General features: G+C 54.3%; 2 protein-coding genes and 1 pseudogene across 29 annotated transcripts; 1 reads left to right on the top strand and 2 right to left on the bottom strand.

Annotated features, from left to right (window-relative positions):
* The first annotated feature begins 585 nt into the window (after positions 1–585).
* Positions 586–14691, top strand: ALG1 (ALG1 chitobiosyldiphosphodolichol beta-mannosyltransferase). Of its 12 annotated transcripts, none has more exons than XR_015154790.1 (13): positions 586–799; positions 1772–1849; positions 2205–2308; positions 3936–4084; positions 6247–6336; positions 6817–6927; positions 7675–7796; positions 7948–7986; positions 8297–8340; positions 9464–9528; positions 10898–11012; positions 11878–11953; positions 13079–14691. XR_015154790.1 is itself a non-coding variant. In XM_086375917.1 (13 exons), the coding sequence occupies exons 1-13, from the start codon at positions 592–594 to the stop codon at positions 13208–13210; spliced, it is 1395 nt and encodes a 464-aa protein (XP_086232043.1). In that variant the 5' UTR covers positions 586–591; the 3' UTR covers positions 13211–14691. The 12 variants fall into 12 exon arrangements, 2 of the variants coding, with proteins under 2 accessions (XP_086232043.1, XP_086232044.1); XR_015154789.1 differs by having other exon boundaries at positions 9464–9574; XR_015154788.1 differs by having other exon boundaries at positions 8297–8356.
* LOC147345477 (large ribosomal subunit protein eL33 pseudogene) lies at positions 4639–5067 on the bottom strand (annotated as a pseudogene).
* EEF2KMT (eukaryotic elongation factor 2 lysine methyltransferase) lies at positions 13854–24700 on the bottom strand. 17 transcript variants are annotated; one of them, XR_015154809.1, is made up of 10 exons: positions 24597–24700; positions 22985–23047; positions 22737–22830; positions 21580–21660; positions 20916–21017; positions 17633–17766; positions 17253–17548; positions 16341–16919; positions 15980–16129; positions 13854–14116 (listed from the first exon to the last, which is right to left on the bottom strand). XR_015154809.1 is itself a non-coding variant. In XM_086375922.1 (9 exons), the coding sequence occupies exons 3-9, from the start codon at positions 22776–22778 to the stop codon at positions 14016–14018; spliced, it is 906 nt and encodes a 301-aa protein (XP_086232048.1). In that variant the 5' UTR covers positions 22779–22830; positions 22930–23047; positions 24597–24700; the 3' UTR covers positions 13854–14015. The 17 variants fall into 17 exon arrangements, 4 of the variants coding, with proteins under 4 accessions (XP_086232048.1, XP_086232047.1, XP_086232049.1 ...); XR_015154807.1 differs by having other exon boundaries at positions 15980–16919; positions 24574–24700; XR_015154800.1 differs by having other exon boundaries at positions 15980–16909; positions 24574–24700.
* Between the last annotated feature and the right edge of the window lie 174 nt (positions 24701–24874).

The raw sequence follows: 24874 nt of genomic DNA, 5'->3' as shown, positions 1-24874 counted from the left end.
AAAGTCCCCTGCATTGGCAGGCAGGCTCTTTACCACTAGCGCTACCTCAAGTACAACATACATCCTGAAAAATGAGTAAGTTCGCTGCTTGATGAATTTTCCCAAACGGACCACACCCACCTTACGAGCACTCAGATCGAGAAACAGCCCACCACCCGCCTCCCCACCAGCTCACAACTGCCCCCACCCCAACTCACTCCCTAATCCTCCAAAGCAGATCACCCCCTGACTTCGTACAATAATCATTTTGATTTTTATATGCTAGAACCAGCAGGTATGCATTTTGGCATCTCGCCCCTTTTTTCAACATTATACAAGGTTCAAACGAACTGTTATTTCACTATATTGTGAATTATCTTAGAAATATGAAGGGAAAAAAATGTTCCTAGCTCCCTACATAATAACAACTTGACCCTAATACCACCAAAGCTCGGCTCCCAGGGGCTCCTCGGAGGTTCCGTGGACCCCAGCTTAGGGAACCAGGTTCCCGCCCCTCTTGTCTCCGCCCACCTCGGAGGCCCGGTCTGCGGCTGCGCACTGCGCGCCCGGCCGGCGGGAGCGCTGTCACGTGACGGACGCCGACCCGCCAAGATGGCGGCCTCTATCGTGGCCCTGCTGGCGCTGTCCCTCTTCCTGCCGCCGCTGCTGCTGGTGGCGTGGAAGCACTGGCGGTGGGGGCGCGCGGCCCGCCACGTTATTGTCGTGGTGCTGGGCGACGTGGGCCGCAGCCCCCGCATGCAGTACCACGCGTTGTCACTGGCCAAGAGCGGCTTCTCCGTGACCCTCCTGGGGTTCTGCAGTAAGTGTCCGGGGCTCCGGGAGGGAGGCTGCTCTGTCAGCCTTTGACCCTCGGCTTTGACCACCCCGGGGTCGGAGAGGGTGGCCGCACCGAGGGCGCCCGCTTTCTCTCTCTCCTCCCTCAGGCAGCCCTCTGAGACTGTTCTGGCCTGGACAGATGTTGCCAGGTTTCTGCACCCCCGCCCCCGCCCCAGCCTGGATGTTCTAGAGACCTAGGAACACATCAGCATTAACCGAGCGCCTGCCATATGCCAGGACTGTGCTAAGCTAAATGAACTCAGTGCATAGTCTTATTCTTCCTAGTAAGTGGAAAGATGGGACTGGAACCCAGATGGGTGTGACCCCAGGGCCAGTGCTGGTAAGCACATTTCTGAGGCTGTGTCTGAGCCGACGGGCAACTTGTCTCCATTCCTCACCCTCAGTGCAGAGTTCTGCAGGCAGGAGATGTTTCATTTTCTCAGCATGCCCTGCTTTTTCCCTTAGTGTTAGGGGGCAGCGGTGTTTGCTCCTCCATCTTACCCCACGTTGACATTTTCAGGAGGTAGCTCTAAACATACCCCATATCAGGGGAAAGCCAGAATAGCACTGGTTGCCTCAGGTCCTTGTTTAGAGTCTGCTACCCCAGGGTCAGGGGTGGGAGTGGGACTTCCTAGAGGTCTCCCTGGGATGTGATAATTCCATCATCCAGGAAACCTAGGTCAGCTTTAGTGCCTGCTGTGTACCTGGCATTGTGTTAAGTGAAAGTGGATAAGATTCTGGCCCTCCTTCTGTGGTTGGTCTAGAGAAGTCTGGACAAGAACTGGCCTCATTCTCTGTTTTGGCTACTGAGGAACAGAGAGGTTTGGGAAAGTCTTACTTTCCAAAATGGCTCTTCCTTATTCAGTCTGGGGAGGGGGTGAGGGGTGGGGCAGGGATCATCAGACTTTAAATTAGATTGTCTTGTCCAGCACATTAAAGAGGACATTCTTTTCAGACTCCAAACCCCACGATGAGCTCTTGCAGAGCGACAAAATTCAGATTGTGGGTCTGACAGACCTTCAGAGACTTGCAGGTAGGAAGCACTCAACTCTAGATTCTGTGTGTGTGTGTGTGTGTGTGTGTGTGTGTGTGTGTGTGTGTGTTTGGGTGGGCATCTGCAAATTACCAAGAATTCCTTTACTAGCGGGGCTTCCCAGGTGGCTCACTGGTAGAGAATCTGCCAAGGCAGGAGACGCCTGTTCAGTCCCTGGTTGGGGAGGATCCCACAGAGAAGGAAATGGCAACCCACCCCAGTATTCTTGCCCGGGAAATCCCATGGGCAGAGGAGCCTGGTGGGCCACAGTCCATGGGATCACAAAGAGTCAGACACAACTTAGTGACTAAACACCAACAGCCTTCACTAGTGACAGCTGTTTTCTGTCTTGCAGTTGGGCCCCATGTCCTCCAGTACGGGGTCAAAGTTGTATTCCAGGCAGTACACTTGCTGTGGAAGTTGATGTGCACGGAGCCAGCAGCCTACATCTTTCTCCAGGTATGTGTCAGCCCCGCCTCCCACTGTGAGAACCACTGTAAATAATTTTCTTTACATTCTAGTCTTAAAAATGTACAAACTGGTAAATGAATTGCATATTCATGTGTGTGTATATAAACTTCTAAACACTTGACTAGGAGCCTGTGGTCTGTGTCCATCCTCTTTATGATACCCATCCTTTCTGTTTTTCAATGTCATTGCAGATAGTTTCTTACCACATATCTGAATGTTTTACATGCATTATCTCATTTAATTCCTCACAACAATCCTAAGAAATAGGTTCTTGTGTTATGTACACTTAGAGATGAGAAAACCTGAACCTAGGGAGGTTCTGTTGTCACACAGCTGGGAAGTGCTGGAGTCAGGATTTGAACTAGGTCTTCATTCTAGTTCTGAAGTTATGGTTTTAGCTTCTTATTGTCACTGCTTTTTAACAGAAAAGTTCCTTCTTTTAATTGACTGTATCGTATCCCAGTATGATATATACCCTGATGTATTTATTTAGTATCATCTTAATAAACACTCAGATTGTTCCTGTTTTTTTTTTTTTTTAAACATATCTGGCAAAGTGGCAAAGAGCATCAGTGAACATATGTCTTTTGCATGGGTCCACTTTCTCTTTTCGGAGAAGGCGATGGCACCCACTCCAGTACTCTTGCCTGGCAAATCCCATGGACGGAGGAGCCTGGTGGGCTGCAGTCCATGGGGTCGCTAAGAGTCGGAGACGACTGAGCGACTTCACTTTCCCTTTTCACTTTCATGCATTGGAGAAGGAAATGGCAACCCACTCCAGTGTTCCTGCCTGGAAAATCCCATGGAGGGAGGAACCTGGTAGGCTGCAGTCTGTGGGGTCGCGAAGAGTCAGACACGACTGAGCGAATTCACTTTCACTTTTCACTTTCATGCATTGCAGAGGGAAATGGCAACCCACTCCAGTGTTCTTGCCTGGAGAATCCCAGGGACGGGGGAGCCTGGTGGGCTGCCGTCTATGAGGTCGCACAGAGTCAGACACGACTGAAGTGACTTAGCAGCAGCAGCAGTTTCTCTTTTAGGATAAATTCCCAGTAAGGGAAGTGTTTGGTCAGAGTCCATATACTGTAAAATGTGGTTACTGGATAGTACTAGAGAAGGTTGGGTCATTTTATCCCCCTACCCAACAGAGAGGCCTTTCCCCCCTCATCCTCACCACCAGGGATCATAAGTGTTTTGAGTTTCCATTCTGACAGGTGAAAAATGGTACCTCCTTGTTCCATTTTTTGTCTCCTTGGGTATCAGTGCTCTTGGACTTTTTATGTTGATCACTTTTCTTTCTTTCTTTTTAATTATTTATTTGGCTGTGCTGAGCCTTATTTGTGGCGTGTAGGATCTAGTTCCATGACCAGGGATCAAACCAAGGCTGCCTGCATTGGAATGTAGAGTCTTGGCCACTGGACCGTCATGGACATCTGATCAGCTTTCTTTTTTATGACTTTTTATACTTTTTGGTGAAGAAGAGGGATCTTCTGCTTATCTGTTTTCAAGAGCTCTGTAAACAGAATTGACTCTTTGCCATGTACATTATTCTCGCTTGGTTTATTCTCAACCATGGTCTGGTTTCCTCCTCTTCATTCAAGTCTCTCTTTCCTAGAACCCTCCAGGCCTGCCCGCCATTGTGGTCTGCTGGTTCGCGGGCTGCCTCCGTGGGAGCAAGCTTGTCGTCGACTGGCACAACTACGGCTACTCCATTATGGGTCTGGTGCATGGCCCCAGCCACCCCCTTGTTCTGCTGGCCAAGTGGTGAGGGTCTGGAAGGAGGGTGCAGACACTGACTCCAAACTGCAGTGGGAAGAAGGGCCAGTGCAGAGACCTGGGGAAGCTGGTCCCCTGTGTGCCCTGTAGGGGCGAGGGCAAGGCTGGGTGTTGGCATGATGCTCGTGACCAGTGATAAAAACAGGCCTGAGCAAAGAAGGGCATTTGTTGGCCCATGAAACTGAGAAATCTTGAGTAAGGGCCAACTTTGAGCTCAGAAAGGGTGTCATCAGGACCTTTCTCTTCCCACACTTCCCTCTGGAGGTGTTTCTCAGGTCCTGGGAGCCCCTTGCTCTCATCTGCATCCCATCCGGCTCTGTGGAGAGAGCAAGCCTGCCTCCTGCTCACCTGGTGTCCTCTGACCCCCACTGAGCCTGGGGTGCTTCAATACCCTGTTGTCTCAGGCTTGGGACGAGTGCTCAGCTAGAGAGCTGGGGTCCCTGGTGCACACAGACCAGATCCCCAGATGCAAAGTGGGGGCCGCTGTTGGCAGCTGGGGGTGTGGGCCACAGTCTGTGAGCTGTGAGCTGGGGGGAGGGAAGAAGGGCCTCGGGAGCAGGCTCTGCTTGCAGGAGGAAGCAATGCCATGTTCCTTTCTTTAACAAATCCACACTTTTATTTATTTACTTTTCAATAAGTTTAAATCCTCCAAGGGTACAGTGTCACATGGATTCTGTGTCCAGTATTCTTAGCAGGAAGGTTGCTTCAGAATTTGGCAGAAACCATGCCACTCATGTTTCTATGAGCGTGAGTTGTCTTTCCCCAGATTACTCTGGTTTGTGAGGTGACGCCAGGCGTCACTTGTTCTTTGCTTTGTACACACAAGTACATCTCTTACCTGGATAGAGTTCAGCTTCATCTCGAGGACATACACCCTCAGTTTTCGGGAGAGCTGTGTGCTCCCTCTGGATCTGTAGACCCCACTTACGGCCAGCACAAATGGCCTTGGACCACCACCGCCTGCCAGACATATTGGTCGTGTTAGAAGTCCTGTTCCCAGCAGGCTTGCACAGGGTCCAGGGTGTCTGAAAGAGCCAGTGCCGGGTTCTGAGCCCGAGTTATACCGCCTGCCTCGGTGTGGACTTGTAGCCTCGAGCCATCGGCCGGCTGCGGCCTTTCCCCTGATGGGTCATTCGTGGGTAGTAGTCACGGCGGCTGTCAGCGTGCACTGGCTGCACGGCCTCAGCCCAAGCCTTTCTCCCATCCAGACTCCACTGCCACCCAGTGAGGGCGTCCCGTGATTGCTCTCCTTTTACAAACCAGGAAACTGGGGCTGGGGGCCCATATGTCACATGCCACACAGCTGATAAGTGTGAGCGCCAACCTTCCATGCCCGGGATGGACTTTCTCTGGAGCTTTCTCTGCATCTTGAGTGAGGGCCAGGCCTTGGTTCACACACACATTCAATAACCCTGTTCATTTCCAGTTCTTTTTCAGTTCTTCCGGTCGCCAGGGCTCATGTCTCAGTGTGGAACTAATCTCTTGATAATACCTTTCTAACATTTGATAGGGCTTCCCAGGTGGCGCTAGTGGTAAAGAACCCGCCTGCCAACGCAGGAGACGTAAGAGACGTGGGTTTGATCCCTGGGTCAGGAATATCCCCTGGAGGAGGGCATGGCAACCCACCCCAGTATTCTTGGCTGGAGAATCTCCATGGACAGAGGAGCCTGGCAGGCTACAGTCCATAGCATTGTGAAGAGTCAGACACAACTGAAGCGACTTAGCACCCCGCACGCACAACATTTGCCCAGCTCCCTTTGTAACACAGTGGGAGTGAGCCTCAGCCCCACAGCCTTTGCAGGGAACAGGGCAATGTGGCTGAGACTTGATGATGAGGACTTTATTGTGTTTCTCCTTCATTTTATGGCAGGAGAGACTGGATTTTCCCTTCCCTAGTGATAATATGATTTCTCCCGAAAGTAATTGTGTTTAAGCTGAAAAGCAATCTGATTTACAGAAAGGTGTGAAGGAAATATAGGTGGTGGAACTCAGTGCAAACACTGGGAAGGCACCTTGCCAGTGACCTGGTTTGAGAGACCCCAGCTCTGCAGCCTCTTCGATACCAGAAGGTGTCGAGTCCCATGCCGGTTGGTGGCGGGTGGTGGTGCTCGGCCCAGGGCTCCAGGTTGAACACTGATACTTCTCTTCAGGTATGAGAAGCTCTGTGGACGCCTGTCCCACCTGAACCTGTGTGTGACCAACGCGATGCGGGACGACCTGGCTGAGAACTGGGGCATCAAGTAGGGGTCCCTCCCAGCTGCTGTGTCGTGCTGGCAAGGCACTGGGAGTTCCTGGGGCTCCGGGGAGTGGTTGCTGGTTTGGGGGAGTGGAGCGGGCAGGAGGCTGGAGTTTTTTTTGCCAGCCAGCCAGGCGGTCCAGGCAGTTTTGGTGTTGAACCTTCTCTCTGTGCTTCTCCCAAGTAATTCTTTTTTTAATTGGACTCTTTTAAACTGTGTATCTGGGTTTTTTGTTTTGTCTGGTCACGCCATCTGGCAGGTGGGATGTTAGTTCCCCAACCAGGGATTGAACTCAGGACCCTTGTGTTGGAGGTGCAGAGCCCTCACCACTGGACTGCCAGGGAAGTCCCTCTCCAAGTCATTCTGAAGTTTACTGTTGAGACTTGGATCTCCAAGCACCCTTCTTCTGGATCCTCCTGGGTTTTTTCTTCTTTAGGCCTTTCTTTGCCCCTCCCTAGAGCCACCCCAACGATCTCATTGCAGAGCTGTGACTGTGTACGACAAGCCAGCATCATTCTTTAAAGAGACGCCCTTGGACCTGCAACATCAGCTCTTTGTGAAGCTGAGCCACACCTACCCTGTGTTCAGGGCCCGGTAAGTCTGCCGTCTTCAGCTTGCTTTCAGGTGCCTTGTTTCATGCTCGCTGCTGACTTGGGGATCCATCAGACCAGGGGTTGGCAACCTATGACTGCAGGCCTGCTCTCTTTATTTTTATATGTAAAGTTTTATTGGAATGCAGTGTGTGCGTTCATTTACATATCGTGCGTGGCTGGTTCCGCGCTACAAGAGCAGAGCTGAGCTCGGCAACAGAGACCATGTGGCCCCCAAAGCCTACAGGGCTTACTCCTTGGCCCTTTAGGGAGGTGTTTGCCCCGCACTAGGCTGTGGGTGTCCTTACCCTCCTGCCAGGGTTCCTGACCCTGTGGCAGGGTCTGTGCACCTGTTTGTTCTCTGGGCACCTCCTGGGGGGTGAGGAGAGCCTCTGTGAGCGGCTCTCCGCACACCTGGTCTTTGTTCAGTAATCTGGGGGCTGTTAGAGATGGTCACAGCATCCTCGTCTTAAGCCGACGGGGTGATTACAACAGTAAGCCCCCTGAAGGCACGGCTGAGTCAGTCTTGTCTGCTGTTGTGGGTTCGGTGCCTGGCGACACATCAGTAATAGGGATGATGAGAGAAAGCGGGGGCAGGCCAGCGCCCAGGCCCCGGGTGCTCGGGCCACCTGGTGGCTCGGCTGTGGCTGCACCCCGGCCACTGCCTGCGAGCCTCGCCGGCAGGAGACGGCTGTTTCGGGGCCCCACAGCCTGCTCTGTGGCAGCTCACGGGCTCTCTCCGCTCCTTCAGCTCAGAATCCTCAGACCCGGGCACGGAGAGGTCAGCCTTCACGGAGCGGGATGCCTTGAGTGGAGCGGTGACCCATCTTTGCGGGCGACCGGCCCTGTTGGTCAGCAGCACGAGCTGGACAGGTCTCAGGACCCTCCCGGGCACTTGGGGCTCCTACGAGTGTCAGTCCTGTGCCCCCACGTACTTGGGGCCCCGATGAGAAAGGGGAGCGCACGAGCTGGTGGGGGAAGCACGGGAAACCGACCGATGACACTCAGTTCTCTTTTCTTGTAGAGGACGAAGACTTCTCCATCTTGCTGGCAGCATTAGAAAGTAGGTGTGTGGCTGTGATCAGGAGCTGGGCTTGCCGGGGTGTCCTTAGCTGCGGGATGCTCACCCGGCCTCACGTGATGTCCTCGGCAGAGTGTTCCAGGGCCACTGGGTGGGCCAGCCTGAGGACACAGGGTGGCAGTGGCGGGCCTGGGTCCCCATTTGGGTCAGTGAGTGACCCCCTGGCTTTGAAGCGTCCCCTCCAGGATTGTGTGGCTAGGAGCAGCACCCTGCCCTCCACCCCTCCCATTAGCCCCTTACTCACCCGACTCCCTGATCTTGGTTATCACGTATTTATTTTTTTTTAACGCAGAATTTGAACACTTGATCGACAGTGGAGAAAGCCTCCCTTCTCTGGTCTGTGTCATAACAGGTACCCACCCGGGAGCGTCCCTGTTCTGTATTAGATGGGTCACTAGAGGGGACAGAAGGCCCTCCCCACGTCAGGCCTGTGATGTTTGCTGTCTCGTTGATTGTCAGCCTAACTCTTTGATGCATGGTTCTCTCTGCCAGCTTAATAGAGGGGCAGGCTGAAGTTGACAGGGACTTCACGGCAGGGCACGGAGTCTAGATTTGAATCTCAGATAGGGCAACCTCAGAGATATAGTGGTTTTCAAGCCTCTTTTCTTAAAAAATGGTTTTACTTATTTCTTCCTGGCTGCAGTGGGTCTGCATTGCTGTGCAGGCTTTTCCCTGGTTGCGGGGGGTGAGGGCCGCGCTCCAGTTACAGCGGGTGGGCTTCCCATTGTGGCAGCTTCTCTCATTGCAGAGCACGGGCTCTGGGGCCTGGGGGCTTCGGTAGCTGCAGCGTGCGGGCTGAGTAGTTCTGGCCCCCTGGGCCCTAGGGCACAAGCTCAGTAGCCGTGGCACACCGGCTTAGTAGCTGTGCAGCACGTGGGAGCTTCCTGGACCAGGGATCTAACCTACGTCTCCTGTGTTGGCAGGCAGATTCTTGAGAGCCACCAGGAAAACCCTCTTTCTTTTTAAATGAGAGTCCACTGTCCAGTGTAAAACTGTTTCCTAGTGGAGAGAGAGAAGCAGAGGAGGTTTGGTTGGAGGAGGAGGGCCCTGGGCCAGCAGCCCTGCTTTGGACACCGCTCTCCTCCTGGCCCCCAGATCCCCAGGGGTGGCAGGGGCCCACCACTCAGTCTGTGCTGCCTGGGGGTCCTGGGCAGGGCGCCAGGGAAGCCTGTGTGAGAAGCTGTCTCGGAGGGCACGCTGGTGACTGGCCAGAGTTTATCCTAGACACGTTCCCAGCCTGAGGTTCCCTGGGCACAGGTTGCTGGGGGAAGGGCTGTGGTGTTTGCCGTCAGGGTGCACACCCCCCTGGGCGGGTGTTTCTGGAGGGCGCCTGGCTGGGGCCTGATGGGAGCTGCTGAGTGTGGGCCTGCTGCTCACGCCCTCACAGGGGCTTCCCAGGCTAGGGGGCGTGGGCCGGGGCGGAGGGGTGCCCAGTGGGTGACTGAGTTTCCCCTGCCAGGCAAAGGACCTCTGAAGGACTATTACAGCCGCCTCATCTGTCAGAAGGGCTTCCGGCACATCCAGGTCTGCACCCCGTGGCTGGAGGCTGAGGACTATCCCTTGCTTCTGGGTGAGAGTGTCTGGTGGGAGGCCTGCGGGAGGAGGGAGGGCTTTACAGGGGAATACCCAAGGGCAGCGGGCCTCCCAGGGGCTCCTTGGTAAAGAACCCGCCTGCCAGTGCAGGAGACAGAGGTTCGATCCCTGATCCGGGAAGATCCCCTAGAGAAGGAAACGGCAACCCACATCAATATTCCTGCCTGGGAAATGCCATGGGCATTTCCAGAGGAGCCTGGCGGGCTGCAGTCCGTGGGGTCACAGAAGAGATCCAACTTAGCAACTAAATAGCAACAGATAATCCAGGGCAGGGGACGGTTTTTCTGAAAAGGGCCAGATGGTAAACGTTTTACCAGCTTCTTTTGCATATTGCCTGTTGTTATAACTCTTTAAAGATTTAAAGCCATTCTCTGCTTAGGCACACCCCCCCCCCCCCCCCCCCCCCCCCCCCCGCCACAGGCCTCAGGCTGGGATGGGTCCTGGCTGGACTCCTGGAGACAAGGCAGTTTCCCGGTGTGCCTGCTCCTCCCTGTCTGTTTGCCAAGGTCAAGTCTGAGTGCTCTGGGGCTCCACGCCCTCCAGCTCAGTCCTGCTGTTCCCATGGGCAGAAGGGCTGGGCGGGGCTGGGTAGGGCCAAGTCAGGGCGGTGCAGAGACCAAGAGTTCAACAGTGCAGTCTGTTAGCCAGTGAGGACAGCCGCCTGGCTCTTGCCGTCTTGATCCCTCGGGGAGAGCTTGTTGGCTCAGTGCTGATCGATCTCAGCATCTAAATAATCCGTCTCAGGCGGGAAGTTCCTTTCTAGATAGGAGTTCCCAGGGCGCTGAGTGATATGAGGGTGCTTCCTTGGCTCTATGTTCACAGTGACAGCTGGTTTTCTGTTGGGTCTGCTTTGGGTTCTTCCTGTAATTATTGTGATAAAATACAAACAAAAATATGCAATATGTGTTTTGTGGTCACCGCCACTGTGTCTTGCCAAAACATTTTCATTACCCTGAGCAGAAGATCTGAACTCAGGAAGCAGTAATTGCTGCAGCTTCTTCTAAACTAAATTGTGGTGAAGGAGAAAAAGAGGGTCCGTTTATATAAAAACGTTGGTGATGGGCCGGGAGTTCTCAGAAAGGGCGGAGCAGCCAGGAGCAGCATGTGGGAAGCGCCCCTGTGTCCCTGCCTCAGGCCAGGGCACTCGGCCAGCTCCAGGCATCTGTACGTGGGGTTGGGGGTGTGATTAGCCCCTTTCCTCTCCTCCCCGCCTGCCTCTGTCCACGGTCCTGCGGGATGCGTGGTCACTGGGCGCACGGCCGGCGCTGACGGCCCCGTCACTCTCGTCCTCGCCCCGCAGGGTCTGCAGACCTGGGCGTCTGCCTGCACCGGTCCTCCAGCGGCCTGGACCTGCCCATGAAGGTGGTGGACATGTTCGGATGCTGCCTGCCAGTGTGTGCCGTGAAATTTCAGTGGTAGGAGTGAAAAATAATCCCACTGGGTTATATTCTCAAATCAGCAGCTGGGTGGCGGGGGGTGTGGGGAGCCAGCATGGTTAGCGTTGCCTGGGAAACCTCCTGGGAGGGTGCCGCTTCTTATCTGTGCATCTCGGCCACCCCTAGGGAACAGGAGCCCCTGTAGTCCCCGTGGGTGGGCTGTGGCCCTACCAAACGGGGTGGCTTCCACTTTGATGTTGAGGCAGGCGGGGAGGAGAGTAAAAATGATGAATCAGATACTCTTCTTGGGGGCGTGTGCTCACGGCGTGGCATGGTGGCCAGGATTGCCCACCCGACTCAGGGATTTCTCTCTCTGTCCCTTTTGTCTCAGCTCATGTAGTTGGGTTCGAGTCAGTTGGATGTGTCTATTTCTGTCTCCGCTGTTCTTGGAAAAGATGGGCAGGAGAGGTCAGTGTTAGAAGAGGTTTAGGTGCAGTGGCCCCACCATGAGCGGAGGGGCCAGCTTCTAAATGGGAAAGCCAGCATGTTAGACTCCAGGTTCACATCCTTTTGGGATCAGCTCCTGATCAGTTTTGAGCCTGCCTCCAGCGTCCTGATTTCTCTGCTGTAGAATTAAGAAAAAAAACCCCAGAACTCACCAAGAAGAGCGCACACAGCACAAAAAGTCCGAATGCCCCTTCACTGCCTCTCCTTCCCCAAATCAGTTTGAATTCCTAACACGTGTCCTTCCAGGTCGTTTTTCAGTTCAGATGCTGAGTCTAAGGACAGGCTCCCTGAAGGGAAGGACAGACTGACTGTTCCTGACTCCCACCTTAGCCCGCGGGTGGGGTGGGTTCTGTTCTCTTCCCGAGAGCTCTCATACCCTCCGCCATTCTCTCTACAGCTTACACGAGCTTGTGAAACACGAGGAGAACGGGCTGGTCTTCGAGGACTCGGAGGAGCTGGCAGTTCAGCTACAGGTGGCGTTGTCTGTCTGCCCCCCACCAGGGCTCGTGGGGTTTCGGCTATTTGTTGTTCCTGCAGCTGGGCGGGTGGGCCTGGGCTGGGTCTGCTGAAGGAGTAGCAGTCTCAGAGGCTGGGCCCCAGAGGGCCTGGGGAAGCAGGGCTTGCCCCGCCTGCCATCTGGGTTTATGGAGCTCATACCACACAGGTGATGTTAGAGCTGAGTGGACCGTGTGCCATTTAAGGGGTACTGGATCGGAGGAGGAAGAGGGAGGCATGAGGGGCGCTTCCTGGACCAGCCTTGCAGGATGGGTGGGCGTCTTCAAAGGGTACTTCTTTCTTACTACAAATTACAAAAAGTAATACGTCGTCATTCTTGACAATTGAGCCCAGAGGCAAGAAACTTTGGAAAGGCCCAGAAAGAATTTTAGACTTTGCCATAGTCTCTTGTCAAAATATCTCAACTCTGTTGTAATGTGAAAGCATCTAGTCTGTGAATGAAGGCATATGGCCACGTTCCAGTAAAACTTTATTTACAAAGACAAGTGGAGGGCCACAGGTGTCCCACAGGCTGGCATTTGCAGACACCTTAGTTTAGCCAGGTTGGTGAGAACACAGGCATCGCCTGGATCTCAGCAGATGGACAGGAGGGTGCTGGGGAGATGGCAAGAGGGTGGTACTCCTGGCGGGAGCAGAGCCTGGCAGGAGCAGGGGTGGGGGCTGCCACAGGTCACGGTATGTGGATGGTGTGGATGTGAACACTGCTGCTTGGCTGTGCTGTCAGGTCGGAACCCCAGGGGGTGGAGTGGGCTGGGGCCAGAGGGCTCCCCTACGTCCGATGAAGTGGGGACTTGCTGGGTCGGCAGTGGGGGTCAGAGATGATGAGAAGGGTTATCAGCCAGGCCTGGTGGGGAAGCTGGGCCAGAGTGGGAGTTTCGCTGGAGACCCTAGGACGTGGGTGGTTCTGCAGGTGTTGGGGAGGAGGGAGGGTTTCAGTGGGATAACGGGGTTGGAGGGGGGTGATGTCTGGCACCTGGGTTTGGGGTGTGGCTGGGAAGGGGGAGGCGGGCAGCTCAGGGGGTGGGGGGGACCTGGGGTGGGAAATGGGAAGCGGTGACGAGGTAAGTTCTCATCTCTTCTAGAGTCTTTTCTCAAAGTTTCCTGATCCTGCTGGCAAACTGTACCAGTTCCGCGAGAGCCTCTGGGAGTCAGAGCAGCTCCGCTGGGATGAGAGCTGGGAGCGGACGGTGCTCCCTTTGATCTCGGACACGTGACCCCTCGGGCCAGTGAGGTGTCCCGTGCGGGACGCCTTGGATGCCCACCCCCTCGCCTTTCCCCTTCCTCCCCAGGAGCCCCCCCTTCCCGTCCTCGCAGCTGGCGCTGCTGGCGGGATGCTGTGGGGCGGTGCCGCCTGGTGGACGGCCACTGGAAAGACAGCAGTGGGCGCCGCCTGGAGAATGAGGCTACTGTTGGTAATCGGGTTGGTGGCCCAGGAAGCTGGCTCAGCCTCCTACCTTCTTTGGAGGCTCTGAATTCCTTCTTCTTTTCAGTCTTCTGTGTTTCCCCTCTCAGTTTGTGAGGAGGGAAGTAACTTTCCCGTTACTTGCTTGCGGCATCTTCAAGATCCTGTTTTGTCTCCCGCTGCATTTGCCCAGGCGTGTCCCTAATATTTTGATTCCTGCCTTGAAAACAGGCACCGCAGGTCCCCCCCACCCCGTCCCCCCCATCCCCCAACAGGGGACCCTAGGATGCATCCCACTGCAGCATGGCTCTGAGGGACGTGGGTCCAGGTTGGGGAAAACACACTTGGTATATGTTTTTATCTGCACAAATGAAATCCTTCTGTCTGAGCCAAAAATTTCACTTCTGACTTAACGGTGGTTTGCTTAAGAAATAAGCCAGCTGGCAGAGAGAGGGTACCCACACACTCGAGCAGTTTATATTTTGTTAGAACACTTCACGGTTCCAGATTCAGAATTTAACATCCTTTGAACATTCAAGTCCAGTGGAAGTTTTATCAGACTCTTTCCAGGACAGTGATTTGATTTTCAGGTTGTCCTTCAGAACCATCTGTAAAAACTACAGCGTTAGTTTCAGAATCGCCATCTCCGAGTGCTCTTCATAGGGAAACAGTTTCTGGTCATGACGAGGCACCTCTTCCCACGGGATCCCAGCCTGGCCTGGAAACAGAACAGACGCATCTCAGGGTGCTGGGGTTTGGGGGCGGGACGCCACCCTATCAGGGCGGGGCTTTGGGACAGACACCCAGAACCAGCCTCCAGGGTGGGACCAGGAATCCCCTTGGTAAGCAGCTCACAGCAGCCAGCTTTCCTGCATCTGCACACTGGGCTGTGTGTGTCCCTCAGAGGTCACAGCCCTGTCGGTTCCCCATCGCTCTGCCTCTGGGCTCCACCCTCTCACCGGGCACAGCTCAGTAGGAGCCGAGGTCTGAAACCACGTCTGCCTGACTGCTCAGCCTGGTGCCTTCAGAGGCTGGGCCTGTGTCAGAGGGGATTACGTCCTCTCTGTAAGCACAGATGTCTGACAAGTCCCTGGCAAGGGTGGTTTTGTCATCAGTTTTTTATGAATGAAAAATCAGTATTTATAAAAATGAAATAGTAGACGTACTGTGTAAGTTTCATGATCCTGCTGTCCAAGTATAACATGTTAATAATGTTAATTAGCTTGTATGAAATTTCCCCGTGTGTATTACTGTGATTATTTTTAAAAATAAAAATGGGCTGTATATGCTGCATGTGTGAGTGTGAGTTACTCAGTTGTGTCCGACTCTCTGTGACCCCATGGACTGCAGCCCACCAGGCTCTTCTGTCCATGGAATTCTCCAAGCAATAACACCGGACTGGGCTGCCATTTCCTTCTCCCATATGCTGCATATGTATATACACACACACAGCACATACAGTATATGTATATGCTGTTTAGTACTCAGATTTCTTCACTTAAAACAGCCTGGAGGGGACTTCGCTGGTGGTCCAGTGGCTAAGACTCTGCGCTCCCAATGTAGGGGCCCCAGGTTCCACCCCTGGTCAGGGAACTGGGTCCCACACGCCACAACTAGAGATCCCGTGTGCTGCAATTAAGACCTGGAGTAGCCAAATACATATAAAAAAATTGTATTAAAAAATACAGCATGGATATCTTTCCTTGTAAGCATCTGAAAAAAGGACTTCATTATTCTTTGAGGCCAAACACCAGTCAGTGGGACTCGGTATATGTGGGTGGGCACTGGTCATCTCTCTTGGCAGAGGCAGCCGTGGGAAGGCTCTGCATGGCTGTCTGGTCTGTGTGGGAAGCCCTGATGACGCCTGGCATGTGGTTGGGGATCGCAGGGCGGGGGTCATGGGGTAGCGGGTGGAGACTGCGAGCTGGGTGCCTGGGTCTAGTCCCTGGGCACCCCGGTGTTTTTCTGGGTGAGACAGGATGACAGCACCCCCACGCTCCCACCAGGTGCTACAGGGGCTGACACAGATCAGGTCTAAGGACAGTGTCGCCCCCGCCCCCCACTTCCCCACAGCCGAGTCAGGCAGACCCCCTTCCTCTAAGGCACCCCTGACTCTTACTGTGTGTTTGACCCAGTGACGGTGGCCGCTGTTTCCCTGAAGGCCCCTGCCTGCCAGCCCTGTCCCACCTCCGAGGGGGATGTTTCTGCTGTACAGTGAGGACCTGGAGACAGTGGCCCAGCTCCCGTCTACCCTGATACTGGCTGGCGCCCACCGCCCTGTCCCTTCCATAGACAAAGACTGAAGGCTCTTAGAACCCCCAAACACACAGTAGGACTGCTGCTCTCAGACTTGTGAGGTCACCGCATAAGCTGCCCCCCTCATCCCCTGCTGACCTGGGCAGAGGGTGCAGGTGTCGCTCCAGCACACCGTGGTCTGGGTCTTCCTGGTTTGTCTCCAGGTCACCCCCCACCTTCTTTTACTTTCCTGGTTTCTGTGCTCCCTGGAGTCCTGTGTGGGGCCAGTGCAGTGACCCTGCAGGCCTCTCAGAGACAGCAGCCTGGCCTGGGGCCCGGGGCTCACCCAGCTCCGTGGTGAACAGCTGGCACGTCTCCGGGTTGCGGATGGTGAAGGCAACGTAGGCATCAGGAGCCCGCTGGTCCTTCCGGCAGGTGGAGAGTTTCCGCAGGACCCCAACCAGGGAGAGGACCGTTTCAGGACAATACAGCACGTCTGTGATGGAAACCCAGGTTACTGGAAGGGCTCCCCCAGGATGAGGGCTTCCATGCTGACACTTGGAGGTGAAGGCCCAGAAAGCAGTGGTTTAATTAGGTTTGTGCTCTTGGATGGTAAGAAGACTACATTGGGTAAAAACAGAAAACGTTAGCAGGACAAAAAGGCTGCTGAAAGACACTACAACACGTGAAATATATCCAGGACTCACTGGCATTCCTTCACAAGAAATCCAGTCTTTGCCCGTGGCCTGTTTAGAAGATGCTTCATGAGGCAAACCTGACTCTGCCCCAGACTTCTGGTTTCCTTCCTGTGGGGACAGGGCCCCTCCCGCCCGCCAGCTGGGCCCGCGGGGGTATACCGCTTAGACTGCGTGCTCTGCTGCCCCCAGCCTGAGTCTCAGGGCCATGGCCGGGCCAGAGGGCAGCACCAATGGCCAGACGGGCTGGGTGAGCTCTGCGGAGCAGGATGGGCCTGTTGGTGGCCAGGCCACACGCCACTTCTCTCATGCACCAGAAGTGGGTGGGCCCTGCTTGCGGGGCTCATTTCGTGGACTAGGACAGAGGCATACAGGCAGAGCCCTAGGCCTCAGAGACGCACAGATGGGGGGCCCCCAGAACCCCTTCCGTGACCCGCGGCCCGGCCCAGGGCACACAGAGGAGTTGGGATCAGGTCGTTGTCCGTGGTCCTGGAAAGGCGAGGCTGCCGCGGCCACTTCCATCCCATCTGAAGACAGGTGTAGGTGGGCCCTGGGGCTACTCTGGCTTTCTCTTTTTTGTTCTGGAAGAGACTGAGAGGCCTCCCTCAGGCTGCTGGAGAGGGATGTGAAGTCTGGCTGCTGGGCTGTGGCCTGGCTAAGACTGGTCCCGCTGGTCTGGTGCCCTGGGGCCTGTTCTGCTCATCGCACGCCTTGCTGGGCAGAGCTGGTTCCTCCATAGGAGGGACCATTTGCGTGGGAGGACATGTGGCCTCTGTCTCAGACGGGGCGGCTGCGGCCTCAGGGCCCCCAGGAGGCATGCCCCGTGCTGTGCCGTCACCCTGGAGGCCCACGCAACCCAGGTCCCGCCATTCCTCCCGCCAGGCAGTGTCCACTGCTGTGTCCCTGCTGAAAGCCAGGCGGTACCTGCGGCAAGGACGATGTCCGGCTGGAAGGCCGCGAGCTGCGGCGCCGTCACTGTGTCCCAGTCCAGCCGGGCCACCGTCACCCAGGGGCGCTCTGCCTCGGGGGTATGCGGTCCCGGGTGCTGCGCCCAGGCGTCGATGCTTGGCTCCAACAAGAAGCCGTTGAGAAGGACGTTCCCTCGCAGCTGCTCCAGGACGTGGCTGTGACAGTCGCTGAAGACGTACGCTCTGGGCCGGCATGTCTTACAAATGGCCAGGCCTGTGAGGCCGGCTCCGCTGCCAAGCTCTAAGACCATTCTGGAAGGTGAGGAGAAGGCGTTGTGTCCACAAGTGCCCGGCAGCAGACCCTCCTGGGGGCCTGGCCCTGCGCCCCCAGCTCACCTGTGAGCGAAGACCGCTGGGTTCTCCACGGCCCACTCGGCCAGGTAGAGCGCGGCGTTCCACGTGACCAGGCCTGTGGTCCCATGAGACACGATGGCCGTGCTCTCGCAGAGGGTGACCGAGTCACCTGAAGGCTGGGCGGAAACCAGGAGAGACAATTACTAATCCAGCAGCCAGGGCGGGCCTCGGGGGGCCTCAGGGGCCATGTAAGGAAGTAGGATTGGAGTCTAAATGTGATGGGAGCCACTGGCGGGTTCTGAGCAGGTGGGTGATACAACCCTTGTGTGCTCAGCGTGTCGGTGGACAGAAGAGGAAGTAGTGGGGCTTGAGGAGGACCCAAGCCAACAGGCATTTGCTGGAAAAGCCCAGGTACCCACCTAGGAGGGAATCGGCCTGCTCTGGCAGTGGGGGCAGTGAGACTTCCGGGGCGAGGCCTGTAAGGCCACTAGAAACACTCAGGAATGTGTGATAAATGACAGAAAACAGCATTTCAGAAATAAAGGCTGCTCAAAGGAACGTAAGGATAAAAATAAAACATAAAATCAGATAAACCCTTAAGTTGAATCGTTTAGTCATGTCTGACTCTTTGTGACCCCATGGATAGTAGCCCGCCAGGCTCCTCTGTCCATGGGATTCTCCAGGCAAGGGTACTGGAGTGGGCTGCTGTTCCTTTCTCCAGGAGATCCTTCCAACCCAGGGATCAAACCTGGGTCTCCCGTATTGTGGGCAGATTCTTTACTGTCTGAACCACCAGGGAAACCCTTAAGAGAGAACATGTAAAGGAGTGAAATTTTAAAAATTGAAAAGAAATTAAGAGATTGTCACGGGTTCAATCATTTCCTCCGCAAATTTGTATGGTGAAGTCCTAACCCCTGGCACCTCAGAATATGACCTTTTTTTAGAGATGGGGCCTTTTTTTTTGGGCCACGCTGTGTGACTTGTGGGATCTTAAGTTCCTTGACTGGGGACTGAACTCTGGGCCCTTGGCAGTGAAAGCACAGAATCTTAACCACTCTTTATGGAGGGAATCAAGTTAAAATGAGGGCATAAGGGGACCATACTCCAATCTGACTGGGTCCTTGTAAGAAGAGGACATCAGGACACACACACAGGGAGAAGATGGTCATCTGAGGCCAAGGAGACAGGCCTGGAGCACATCCCTCTCTTGCAGTCTCAGAATCAGCCCTGCCGACACCCCTGATTTTGGACTTACAGCTTTCAGATCAACATTCAAAAAACTAAGATCATGGCATCTGGTCCCATCACTTCATGGCAAATAGAAGGGGAAAAAGTGGAAGCAGTGACAGATTTTTCCTTGGGCCCAAAATCACTGAGAACAGTGACTGCAGCCATGAAATTAAAAGATGCTTGATCCCTGGAAGGAAAGCTATGACAAACCTAGACAGCATATTAAAAAGCAGAAACATCACTTTGCCAACAGAGGTCCCTATAGTCAAAGCTATGGTTTCTCCAATAGCTTTGAGTATACAGACCTTTGACTATATGGACATGAGGTCATGTACAGGTGTGAGAGTTGGACCATAAAGAAGGCTGAGCACTGAAGAATTGATGCTTCTGGATTGTGGTGCTGGAGAAGACTCTTGAGAGTCCCTTGGACTGCAAGATCAAACCAGTCAGTCCTAAAGGAAATCAACCCTGAATATTCATTGGAAGGACTGATGCTGAAGCTCCAATCCTTTGGCCACCTGATGGGAAGAGCTGACTCACGAGAAAAGACCCTGATGCTGGGAAAGACTGAAGGCAGGAGAAGGGGGTGACAGAGGAGATGGTTGGATGGCATCACTGACTCAGTGGACATGAGTTTGAGCAAACTGGGAGATAGTGCAGGACAGGGAAGCCTGGCGTGCTGCAGTTCCTGGGGTTGCAAAGAGTCAGACACGACTGAGCAACTGGACAACAACAAAGTGATGTGACCTGCAACGGACTGAAGCCCTAATGGAATGACAGGAGACCAGTTCACTCTCTTTAAAGGGGAAGGGTCAAGTCTGTATCCGGCCTTTCCTCCGCAACCAAGTAAAGCCAATAGGAGGCATTTCCTTACAAAATCTCTCCAGCCAATGAAAACAAAATGATTCAGAAAGTCACTTTTACATCCTCCAATGAATTAATGGGTCTAAGCTTTAGGCATCGTAAGTGCTCCCACGAAGCGGATAAAAACAGATGATGAGCCTTCCGGGACCTATGCAGTGTTCTTGCTAAGGGATCAAACAGACAAGCGTCCCAGTGGGCCTCGGAATCCAGCCTCCAGTTTGTGGGGAACAGAGGACAAAGGAACAGGGTGAACAGCATCACGTGTGTGCAATGAAAGTCAGCCTGCACAGAGCTGTCCAGCCCAAACCGCCAGGAAGAGAAGGAGCTGGGGGAACCGTGGATGAAGGGAGGTTTTGAGCCAAACCTTGTTAATGGACAAGACTAAGTGCAGGCATTTAGAGTTGAGTGCATGTGGCAGTGAAAAGACCTCCGAGTGATGACTCTGAAAGGGAGGGAGGGCAGGCTGGGATGCAGGTGGGTCAGATGGGGGCCTTGTGGGCTGGCTGCCAAAGTCCTCGGCTAGACTGGCAGTTACAGCAATTTGATAATCTAATTCTTTGCGTGGTTTTTTGTATCTGTGTTTTATAATAAAAGGTTAAAGAACAAACAAAACAAAAACTGTTGTGTGCAAAATGGACGTTTGTGGGGCAGGAAGCCAGACGACCAGTCACGAGGCCACAGCATTTATCAGGCTGGTGATGGTGGCAGTGGACAGCAGGGAGAGACTGCCGTCCTGCAACAGCAGTAGGAACGCATGCATGCTATGATGCTTCAGTCTGATTCTTTGTGACCCTAGGCACTGCAGCCCACCAGGCTCCTCTGTCCATGGGATTCTCCAGGCAAGAATACTGGAGTGGGTTGCCATGCCCTCCTCCAGGGGATCTTCCTGACCCAGGAATCGAATCTGTGTCTCTTATGTCCCCTGCACTGGCAGGCGCGTTCTTTACCACTAAGCCACCTGGGAAGCCCACATATATCCGTCAAATGTTTATTGAGGTCTGAGCACCAGGTCACTGCTGTGCAATTCAGTGTGTTACCTAATTTAACCCTAGCCGCCCCGAAGAGAGGTGTTATCTGCAGAAGGGCTTGGTTTACAGGTGGGGAAACCGAGGCCCAGGAAGGTTAACTGACCTCATCTAAGACCACAGAGCAGAAGAGTCAGGGACTGAACCCCCATGAGGCTGACGGGACCCTGAATTAACTGTGTGTGTGGAGGGCGCGCGTCTCCTACCAGCAGATAGCTCCGGTGGCAGTGGGTGGGGTCCTCGGCCGTCAGGACCTCGGCCAGTGCCTGGTACAGCTCGTCCAACGGCTCCGTGTGGACAGCCTCGTGCTGGGGGTGGGCAGGGAGACAGCATTCACAGGAGGCTTAAGTCGACCCTTGTGATTCAAACCAAGGTTCCACCTCTTTGCTTTTACTCTGACTTGTAAAAATGGCTGGAGGATTTTCACCACATTTGGAGGTGAGATTTGGGATGTGATTGACTTAATATAGGTCACTTGGTGGGGGGAGCTGGGGGCCCTCCGAGATGGGTAGAGAGGGTGCAGGTAAGGTGCAGTGTAGGGCAGCAGGGAGCAGGTGGGGTTTCCCACACTCAGGGGCTGCCTGGTAGGACTGGGAAGGTTCTGTGGGGCGAGGGGAAGCAGGACCACAGAGGAGATGCTGCCATTGCTGGAGACCCCTGGAAGCAGACAGGAAGGACTCTGGCCTTTCCTTTCCTCCCGCCCCACCCACAGTGTCTCACTGATGGGGAGGCCCCTGCTCTACAGGGGTCTGCAGAGCAGGAAAAGAGAACAGGATGGATCTGAGCTCCAACAGGCAAAGTCCACCTCTGAAGAGCCGGCTGGGTCCCAGACGCTTCCTGGTTACTGGGTGGACAGTGCCCATCACTGACCTTTCTGATGAGCTCGGAGAGAAAGCTCCGGGAATACTTCATTGATGGTGGGTGCTTCACGCACAGAGGGTGCTTCACGGTCTGTGAGAAGGAACACAGTGTGGGTTGCGGGTGAGACTTCGTCTTAAGTCTCCCATGGGTTTCAAGTGAATACAGGGAAAACCCCAGTTACCCAATCCCTGGATTTCTGGCCCTGGGTGATCCTCATGCATCAGAAAGAGTTTTAGATATCAGCCCTTTCCTAAAAATATTTCTCCACTATAGTGGCACAAGATCAAACCAGTCAATCCTAAAGGAAATCAACCCCAAATATTCACTGAAAGGATTGACGTTGAAGCTGAAGCTCCAATACTTTGGCCACCTGATGCAAAGAGCCGGCTCATCAGAAAAGACCCTGATGTTGGGAAAGACTGAAGGCAGGAGGAGAAGGGGACAACGGAGGATGAGATGGTTGGATGGCATCACTGACTAAATGAACATGAATTTAAGCAAACTCCGGGAGATACTGGAGGACAGAGAAGTCTGGCATGCTGCAGTCCATGCAGTAGCAAAGAGTTGGACATGACTTAGTGACTGAACAACATTGGCACAGTCCACGGCAGTGTTTCTAATGCCCTTTCTGGGTAGGAACATGGAGCATATGGATTCACGCTAACACTCTGCTATAGGCCGAATATCTGTGTCCACCCCAAATCAACATGTTGACTCCAACACCCAAGGCTATCAGGAGGGGCCTTTGGGGTGTGATTATAAGGGTAAAGCCTCCATAAGTGGAATTAGTGCCCTTATAAAAGAGACCTCAAGAGAGTTCCCTCTGCCTCGAGCCATGTGAGGACATGGCAAGAAGACAGCCCTCCATGAATGAGGATGTGGGCCCTCACAAGACAGTGAATCTGCTGGCATCTTGATCTTGGACCTCCCAGCCTCCAGAACTGTGAGAGAGAAATTCCTGTTGTTTATAAGCCAAACAGTGTGTCGTGTTCTGTTATACTAAGACTAAGATATACCCTTTGGTATGTTCAAACCCCACCTCCAAAAAAGCAGGGCCCCACCCACAACTAGAAAAAGACCCAGTGGGCAAGACATGCCTGCTTATTTTCCCTTTAAACGTAAAGAAGAAAGTCTCTGAGAAGCGAGTAAAGGCTAGCTGTACCTACAGCTGTCATCCCCATTTCCTCTGTGGACGGTTTTAAAAACATCGCCCAGATTCCCTCCTCTCACGCAGCGTATTGTGTATTCTGATGTCTTTATCTAAGAAAACAAAAGAGCCCGAGTTGTCTGAGCTGGTCACGCCAGATGCAAAGTCTTTCTTTTTAAAGGACACATGCTCACCCAGGGTGCTTCTGTTACCTCTTCACCGGGAAATCAGGCCAGCGATGCATTCCAGGGATTCTGTGATTCTTACCTTCTGCAAAATATCCAGCAACAGCTCAGAGCCTGACGAGTCCCTTAGTTTCTCTTCTAGGCTCTATCCAAAGAGAGAGGCGGTAAGAGAAAGAAATTTCAAGGGAGTTATTACAGCAACATTAAACATGCAAAAGGAATTGTTGGCAAAGTGCTAAGTGATCTCTCCCCAGGAACCTGGGGCCAAATGATGCAGAAGCCACAGACAGCTGAAAGCCTGACCTTGAGAAGTCCCGAGTTACACCTGGATGAGTCACAGAAAATGTCAGAAGACAGGCTGCTGGTTTGCATTAGCCATGGCAGCTTAGTCTCGCCTGGGTCTCACAGACCAGCTCTGTGACTGAACTGGTTGGCCAGGAATTATGGGAGGAGCCATGGCCTTAACACCTGATGGACTCCCTGAGACCTCCCCGTGGCAGGCAGGCTGCTTTACTGTGCAGGTCCTAGCTCCTGTGTCATGTCCTTGGACAAAGTCACTTGCCCAGGGTCACACAGCTTGTGGGGGTCGGCCCAGGATTCAAAGCTGGCAGGCTATCTCTCAGATCTGAGCTCTGACTTCTTTTCTAGTCAAACCAATGACAGCAATAGTCCTCACCGCATGGGTGCTGTGGGTGAGCCTACGCCAGCACTTACCATGGGCCTGGTGAAGAGTAAGCACTGTAAACAATTACAGGCGATACGCGTGGGGCCTCACAGATGCTATTACGAAGGTTTAAATTTTGGGTTAAAAAATGTACATATTCCTTTCTGACGGGAAATGATCTCCTAGGATGCCAAATGATTTATGTCAGTGAAAGAACAGATGACTGACCTCCCCTCTTAAGAAGGGGCAGACCTGGGGAGGACTCTGTGTCCAAACTGAGTCATCCCAGTGAGCTCACCGCACATGAATTATGAAGGACGCAGTGTCATTAGAGCCCCTGCCTTGGCAGAATAAAGTTGCTACCCCGGCCCTGAGCCTGTGTGCAAATGGCAGGTCCCTAGGGCAGGGATGTGAGCTCTTCTGTCTTTTAGGGACTGTTTTGTACCTCCCTGCCTCTTCCATCAGCTGCCTCTGAGAGGACTTGTCCAAAGCTGCTGATACACATGAAAAGCTGGAGGCCCGAGAGGGTCTGTGACCTGGTCACTGAACTCAACACAGCGTGATTTCCCGCTGTCCTGAGCATGCTGGCTGTTTAAACGAGCAGCAGCAGCTGTTACCCAATGGTCAGGATAACAGGCTAAAAAACCTTTTTTTTTTTAAACCAACTGTCCATGACCCTAAAAAACCCAAAGAAAAGGGGAGTTGGGAGGAAATCTCACATTCCTCCAATTCTGTCTGCAAAGGCGGTGAAGGGCGGCGAGGGTCCAGGGGAAGAGGCTGTTGAGGGCTGAGCGCAGGGTGGGCCCAAGGGCGCGCAGGGAGGGCCCAGGGGCGCACCGGTGGAGCGCCTGCCCCCTCGCCGCCAGCCCGCGCGGCCCCGGCGATCCCGGGGGACCGGACGTGCCGCTCGGACCAGCGAGGTAGCAGAGGCCATCACGTGGCAGGGAGGGCGGGTGTGTGACTCCGGAGCCCCGCTCACCGCGAACTCTCGGTGCTCCCCAACCCACCTTCCGCGCCCCTTGCCGCCCACCTGCCAGGGAAAGGAGCGCAGGGCGCGCGCCGCCAAGAAGCGGCGCTCGAAACCCCGCAGCAGGCGCGCGGCATCCGCTCTCTCCTCCTGCGCCATGGTAGGGCGGGGCCGCGGCGTTGCCCAGTAGACTGGGCGGGAGCAGGGCTGTGATTCGAGGCGGCCAGAGACGGGCGCACGGGGCCGGGGTGGGGCTCGGGGCGTGGTCAAGCGCCGCCGGGGCCCTGGGAGGCGGGGCGCAGAGCTCAGGAGGTGGGGCTTAAGGAAGGAATCTGTTCAGG

This window comes from Bos grunniens, chromosome 25, assembly GCF_055505025.1.
Source record: "Bos grunniens cultivar Pamir isolate PY7600 chromosome 25, Bosgru_T2T1.0, whole genome shotgun sequence".
Lineage (NCBI taxonomy): Eukaryota > Metazoa > Chordata > Mammalia > Artiodactyla > Bovidae > Bos > Bos grunniens.
Note: the sequence above shows the minus strand (reverse complement) of the source record. Positions and strands in the feature narration are given on the sequence as shown.

Coding starts and splice junctions, on each gene's coding strand:
- EEF2KMT (XM_086375920.1), bottom strand. CDS start 24,692: ATGGCGCAGGAGGAGAGAGCGGATGCCGCGCGCCTGCTGCGGGGTTTC. Junction 21,661..22,984: donor TGCTGGATATTTTGCAGAAG/GTAAGAATCACA, acceptor TCCTTCTCACAG/ACCGTGAAGCACCCTCTGTG. Junction 16,130..17,252: donor GGACATCGTCCTTGCCGCAG/GTACCGCCTGGC, acceptor TTTCCATCACAG/ACGTGCTGTATTGTCCTGAA.
- ALG1 (XM_086375917.1), top strand. CDS start 592: ATGGCGGCCTCTATCGTGGCCCTGCTGGCGCTGTCCCTCTTCCTGCCG. Junction 4,085..6,246: donor CTTGTTCTGCTGGCCAAGTG/GTGAGGGTCTGG, acceptor ACTTCTCTTCAG/GTATGAGAAGCTCTGTGGAC. Junction 6,337..6,816: donor GCTGAGAACTGGGGCATCAA/GTAGGGGTCCCT, acceptor ATCTCATTGCAG/AGCTGTGACTGTGTACGACA.